The 7197-nt window shown below is 44.6% G+C and overlaps 1 protein-coding gene across 1 annotated transcript in view; it reads left to right on the top strand.

Annotated features, from left to right (window-relative positions):
• Window positions 1-3218: 3218 nt before the first annotated feature.
• CHID1 (chitinase domain containing 1) overlaps window positions 3219-7197 on the top strand; it is a 186929-nt gene continuing 182950 nt past the window's right edge. Inside the window, exons 1-2 of the mRNA XM_025210034.1 lie at window positions 3219-3320; window positions 4508-4663. Coding sequence (XP_025065819.1) covers window positions 3235-3320; window positions 4508-4663 — 242 coding nt within the window. The 5' untranslated portion in view covers window positions 3219-3234. The remainder of the gene's footprint in view (window positions 3321-4507; window positions 4664-7197) is intronic.

Genomic DNA, 7197 nt, shown 5'->3' with positions numbered 1-7197 from the left:
GCTGAACCAGATGGGGCAACTGACAACTGACGCCCAGGAAAAAGCCAACCTATTAAATAGGTACTTTGCGTCAGTCTTTCATCAGTCCCGTGGGACGCCCATGCCCGCTATGGGACAGGGAAGTCCGGTTGAGGGTGATCCCCTGCCCTCCATTGATGCTGACTTCGTGAAGGAACCTCTTGAGAAGCTGGATACCTTCAAGTCAGCCGGCCCTGACAATCTTCACCCCAGGGTACTCAAGGAGCTGGCGAGCATCATAGCCCAGCCTCCAGCATGGATCTTTGAAAACTCTTGGCACTCTGGTGTAGTGCCCGAAGACTGGAAGAAGGCCAATGTGGTGCCTATCTTCAAGAAAGGGAGAAAAGTGGATCCGGCTAACTATAGGCCCATCAGCCTGACTTCTATCCCGGGGAAGATCTTAGAAAAGTTTATTAAAGAGGCCATCCTTAATGGACTGGCCGACGCCAACAACTTAAGGGATAGCCAGCACGGGTTTGTTGCGGGTAGGTCTTGCTTGACCAATCTCATTTCCTTCTACGACCAGGTGACCTATCACCTGGACAAGGGAGAAGAGATTGATGTCATATATCTTGACTTCAAAAAAGCCTTCGATCTGGTGTCCCATGATCGCCTCTTGGAGAAACTGGCCAATTGTCGCCTTGGGTCCTCCACGATCCACTGGCTGGAAAATTGGCTCCGGGGTCGGACCCAGAGGGTAGTAATCGATGGAAGTCACTCATCGTGGTGTCCTGTGACCAGTGGGGTCCCCCAAGGCTCTGTCCTTGGACCCATACTGTTCAACATCTTCATTAATGATGTGGACACTGGAGTCAGAAGCGATCAGAACTGGCCAAGTTCGCCGATGACACCAACCTTTGGGGCAAAGCATCCACACCAGAAGACAGGCAGGTTATCCAGGCTGACCTGGACAGGCTCAGCAAGTGGGCGGACGAGAATCTGATGGTGTTCAACGCCGATAAATGCAAGGTTCTCCACCTTGGGAAAAAAAACCCGCAGCATCCTTATAGGCTCGGCAGTGCTATGTTGGCTAGCACTATGGAACTCCCCTTGTACTCGGCCTTAGTGAGGCCGCAGCTGGAGTACTGCGTCCAGTTTTGGGCTCCACAATTCAAAAAGGATGTGGAGAAGCTTGAGAGAGTCCAGAGAAGAGCCACGCGCATGATCAGAGGTCAGGGAAGCAGACCCTACGATGACAGGCTGAGAGCCCTGGGGCTCTTTAGCCTGGAAAAGCGCAGGCTCAGGGGTGATCTGATGGCCACCTATGAGTTTATCAGGGGTGACCACCAGTATCTGGGGGAACGTTTGTTCACCAGAGCGCCCCAAGGGATGATGACTAGGTCGAATGGTCATAAACTACTACAAGACCATTTCAGGCTGGACATAAGGAAGAATTTCTTTGCTGTCCGAGCCCCCAAGGTCTGGAACAGCCTCCCACCGGAGGTGGTTCAAACACCCACATTGAACACCTTCAGGAGCAAACTGGATGCTCATCTTGCTGGGATCCTATGAACCCGGCTGACTTTCTGCCCTTTGGGCAGGGGGCTGGACTCAATGATCTTCCGAGGTCCGTTCCAGCCCTAATGTCTATGAAATCTGTGAAATCTATGAACTGTTTTTGGGGACCTGCTTGCTGGTGTTTGCAAGACATTTAAGGCTGATGAAGAAATAGGAATACTTGGAAATAGAGAAGAAAGGTGCAGCTCAGCTGCTGGAGTGAAGAGGAAGTAAAAATATATGCCATGTAGTAGCTCACTATGACTTGGAAAAGAGTTGGCTCTGATGGGGACTGAGCATGTGGGGCACTGTCATTTATCTCATTCAGATGGGCTGCACTGATCTATTTTTGTGGTACGTTCCCATCAGCATCTCAGCTTTTGGCTAAGATCAAATGCAACAAGCATTTTGACACCACAGGGAGGATGTCAGGGTCACCTCTGGCTGCCCTAGTATTGCAATAATTTTAAGTCTGGCACCAGTTCCTATGGAGGTAACACTTATGTATGGGGGGGGGGGGGGGTCTTGGGAGGGGTTAAGGGCCAAACAAACAAACAAAAAGTCCACATCAGCATTTCTGGCATCAGGGGAGGGTGTCAAAGCTCGCTCTGGCCTCTGCAAGTGCAGTACCTCCAGGCGTGGCACGTGTTCCATTCTGAGGGAGTAACTGCCCTTTTTGTGGGACTCACTCACTCACTCACTCCAGTATGTTTACCCAAATATGGGCCATGGTTTTTTTTTTTTTAATAGTCATGTCCAGTGTTGGCTGTATTTATTCAGCTTGATACTTGGTTTGAATTACTGAGCACATGCTGCTTTTGGCCGCAATTGAGTGATAGACAAGGTGTTTAATGAGGTTGTCTTATATGCAATTATAAGATGATAGCTTTTCCCCCATGCTGACTGAGAGGGGGGGGGGGGGGGTTGGCTCATCTTGTATATGAGTAAATATGGTAATAGAGCAATTCTTCTGTGGCAAAGAACTTGCAAAAACCACAGTAGGTCAGAATATTTTTTATTTTTGTGGATTCCTACTGTTTGATTGTTTGCAACATTCTCATGGGCAATACATCAGTATTCATTATATTTACCTAAGCATTTATTTTCATTTTGGTTTCTTGGCTTTTTTTACTAGTTGAGGTTGACCCCTGGCTTTTTTACTAGTTGAGGTTGAACCGTGAACCTGGAGGATTAGGGTATTCCTCTTAATCTGGTCTCTGCCTCTCAACCTGTTTGGCACGGGTGATCCTTTTGGTAGCTATGCCATGATACTGCCAACATAACTCTTGGATTGACAGAGACATGCAAACCATTCCATTATATCGAAGTGGAAATACCTTTGGAGTATTGTGAGAACTGATGTTTTTGGAATCTCAGTTGTAAAGTATTAGACCTCAAGGCAGAACAAGGTAATGATAGGAATGTAACAGAAATATGATCTGGAAGGGATAGACAAAGATGTGACAAGAGAGATTGCACAAGATAGGAGGAGACCGGAGGCAGTTGTTAAGGTGACTATAGGCCCTTAAGATCTATGAGATGAGAGAGAAACATTTATTTTGCAAACTTCACCAAGTTGTCTCAATGTAATTTCAGAATTAAAGTTTGTAATTTTTATGTGATCAAGCAAGCTGAATTAAATTCTTCAAATCGGAAAGAGAAAGTTAAAGTGTATAATTTCTGTGTCTCATTTGTTTTTAAAGGAGTAACCAGTTGGGAATGTTCACAAAAAAAGAATTTGATCAATTGGCCCCAGTAGTGGACAGTTTCAGTCTCATGACCTATGACTATTCAACCCCACAACGGTAAGGCTACAAGGATGAAAACAGGTAACCTAATAACTTGATACCCGTTTTTGTACCTATGAAATACATAAGGGTTGATTTACAATAAGGGTGGTTAGTTTGCTTGAACAGATGTAAGATTTTTGGGTTAGGGGATAGGATTATAAGTGAAAACTCAGCTTTCAAAGCTGTGCAATAATTGGATGCTCAATACCTATTAACTTTAATGGACATTAAGTGTCCCAGTTCCCCAAAAGGTTCTGATCCTCCACGTAAGGTTCTTTTTACTTTGATTTTAGACCTTTGTAGGTGCAGATCCACATAGGATGATGCATGAGTGAGGATATTTTCATATGTGCATCTTTGGCAGAACTGGACACATCTACATGAGATGCTTTACTGCACAGTAGAACTAATTACTGCATAGTAAGAATCACCATCTACACATGCTGGCCCTAACTGCACAGTAATTTCCTCTACTGAGCAGTTAATTTGTTACCTGCAAATGCAAATAGCAAATTAACTATTGAGTAATTACTGCTCAATATGGCAAATGTAGATGGCTGACCAGGAGCAAATTTGCTCCTGGTTAGCTGAGCAGCAGGGGGTGGGAGATTGCTCCCTGCCCCTGGGAACTGCCTTTTGCTGGGGTGGGCTCTGCTGCTGGAGCCCAGGCAAGGAAAATGTCCCTCTGCAGCAGGGAGCTTTCAGCCCTTGCTTTGTGATTGCAGAGTTGGGGGTGGGAGGTTCCATGCATGGCTGTTCGGACCCATGAAACCCTAGCCGACTACCTCCTCACCCATATGAACTGGAAGCCCTTCCCAGATGAGTAGGGCTGGTAGGCTTTGCGTGCCCATGCCCTGGCACCAGGTCAGGTGCCATATCCATCCAGGGTTACCTTAAAGTGCTATCTACCATTTTTACAGTGCTCTATGTGCCCTGACCATCTGTTTTCATTATGTCTGTAGAGGGCTTTCTGTGTGATTACTGTACAATAAATTTAATGTCTGTACCTAATCTAGAATACCTTAATCCAAAAACAGTTATTTTTATTGCTTTTAGGCCCTACCTGGGTGAATGAGCAAGAGCACTTTTATTCTGTGGAATGTGGGTATTAAGCACAACTAATAGCTTGCCAAATTTGGCTTTCAGATTTTTGGGTTCATGAAAATAAAAATTTGCTGTGTGTTCCATTGCTGATCCAACAGGCCTGGTCCAAATTCACCTCTTCCCTGGGTAAGAGCCTGTGTGCAGATGCTAGATCCCGAATCCAAATGGAGAAGTAAAATTCTTCTTGGGCTGAATTTCTATGGCATGGACTATTCAGCTCTGGGTGCCTCTGGGGAACCTATCTTTGGCAGCAGGTAAGATTTGTACAGGTGATGAAAGTTTTATTTAAAATGGCTTTTTTATAAAAATGAGTGTATAGAAATGCTCACTTTTTAGGATGTGGACGTGACAAGTATGTTTACATGAAATTGTTGCTTGAAGAATTTTTCTTATCACATAAAAATAGAGTAGGAGTTGGTCTTTTTATATTGATGAGATGACCTCTGTTGCTGGAAGCCACGAATGCTGGCAGGGAACCACTGCTATCTATCTGTGTAAGAATTTTTTTTTTCTACTTTTTCATCTTTTTGGCAGTGGCTTGGCTATTTCTTAAAATGCTCTTAAATATTCTCCTCTGTATCATTGGTAGATTTACTCACCTGACTTGCAGTCTGCTTTCCTGAGCTGCTGAAATTGTTACTTGTTAACTTAAATGTTGATGCTTGTTTACAGATGCATCACCGTATCAATATTTTTTGTGAATGTTCTCTCAAGGAAAAGGCTGCAGGTAGCCCACCTTCAGATTAGAATTTACAAGCAAAAAGAGAAATAAAATAACTTTTCCGAAGACAATTTGGAACTCCAATATTATTGTTAGAAAGAAAATTGTTGTCTCTGTTTTGGGTGATAGCCTACATAAGTTGTTGTGTTCCTTCTTTACAAAAGTATGTTATGCAGGTAGCTAACTGAACCAGAGAAGGAATCTCTTGAAATATCAAAGTGAATTTGACATTAAATCAAACTTAAAAAAAACCAAACAAAACCTGTGGCACAAGAACTGTAATTCTTATTTTCACCCGTAAGTGAGATGTGTTAACTAAATCAATGAACCCAAGATATTTCATTACCAATAACAGCTTGTCCATTAGGCAGTAAAGCACAACTTGTCTGGGCAAAGGCTCCTAAGTTGAAGGCTCTTTTTTCCCTTTCTGGCTCTTCATGTGTGCAGACATTTTTTGACCATGTGTATTGTGCTCTGTTTCTTTGTCTGCATTTCATTCGTGCCTTTTCCTGGCAATTTGTTGGTTTTCAAAATTGTAGATGTAGTTAATTGAAAGTGTAGTGTTGAATTATTTCTGAATCTGGCTGAGTAATAGAGACCTGATGATAATGGGTGAGGGATAGGGCGTGCAAAGCAGTTGTCTAAAGGAGAGCTTGTAAACACCGAAGAATTATTATACAGCATAGCAAAATAGCTACCATAAAATGTACTGCAGCAGTTTCACAGAAGTAATGCTACACTGTTGAAAAACTAATGAATTTACAAATGTAATTACTGTAGTGCACAGTATAATTAATATAATTTCTGCTACAACATTCACATTTTTTTTTCTGTAGACAAACAGGAATATAAAGTACTTTAATATCTGCTACAGTAATAGTGTCTTGTTGGCTTTTTAACTGTTTTGTAACTTCTGCAATAAAGTTTCTAATAAAAAGTATACTGGACATTATTACAGTGCACAGTTTTATTGTACATTGGGCATGTGTGCAAATGCATTTGATCTGGCCTAAATTCACTGTGGTGTAAGCTACTCTGAAGTAAGTGCTTTTGGGCAAGCATCTACACATGCAGGGATCAGGGAGTAGATTTGCTGCTTTTTGCACCACGTTTCATAGTCCTGCAATGGGCCCTTACTGCCACTGGGAGGAGTTCTAGGCTCCGTCTGCATGCTAGCCTAGGGGCTGGCAGAGAGCACTGGGGGGGCTGCCTGCTGCTGAGGCAGGGACCTCCTGGCTCTGGCTGCCTAATATGGGGCAGGGGACATGGAGAGAACTGCAGGGGAGTGACAGGTTCCAGCCCCCTGCCCCAATCCACAAGTGGGGCAGCTAGCTCCTTGCTAGCTGCCTCACCGGCAGATTGGGGCAGGGGGCTTGGACCTACCTGACCTTTGCAGCTCTTTCCAAGCCCCATGACTTGATCACCTGGTTGGGGCATGGGGCAGGGACCTGTCCCTGACCAGGACAGCTCCCAGCTCCCACCCTGCATGCTGGGCAGAGGCTAGGCAGCTTGTTCTCTGTAAAGCTCCGTAAGCATGGAGCTGGGGGTGGCGGGAACAGGCTGTGGGGCTTGTTCCCTGCCCAGCTGCATGAGTGCAGAACTGGTGGGGAGAACAGGCTAGGTGGCTTGTTCCCTACCCAGTTCTGTGAATGCGGAACTGAGCGGGCAACAAGCTCCCCGGCCTGTTTCCACTCCCCCCACCCCCTCACAGCTCCATGCTCATGGAGCTGGGCAGGGAATAGGCTCCCCTGCCTCTGCCAGCATGGAGCTCCCAGCGCTGGTTGCACAACTATGGGGCTGTTGCTAGAGAGACCCTTATCTCATTATTTATTCAGGATTAGGGCAGTTTACTGTGTAGTAAACATGCACACTTGTTGATGAACATGCTTACTTCTCAGTAAGCTATGCTAATGTATAGTTAAGCATCTCATGTAGATGTACCCATTATGTAGTGTAAGTCCCAATCATGTTGTCTTTGAGTTGATAGCAAAAATGTGGTAGCTAATTGCTTATAAAAAACCACCTTAATGTAACTGTTGCCAATAGAGAATGCATTCTGACAAATAT

The sequence above is a fragment of the Alligator sinensis genome, unplaced genomic scaffold, assembly GCF_000455745.1.
Source record: "Alligator sinensis unplaced genomic scaffold, ASM45574v1 scaffold950_1, whole genome shotgun sequence".
Lineage (NCBI taxonomy): Eukaryota > Metazoa > Chordata > Crocodylia > Alligatoridae > Alligator > Alligator sinensis.
This window is presented reverse-complemented; position numbering and strand designations above follow the sequence as displayed.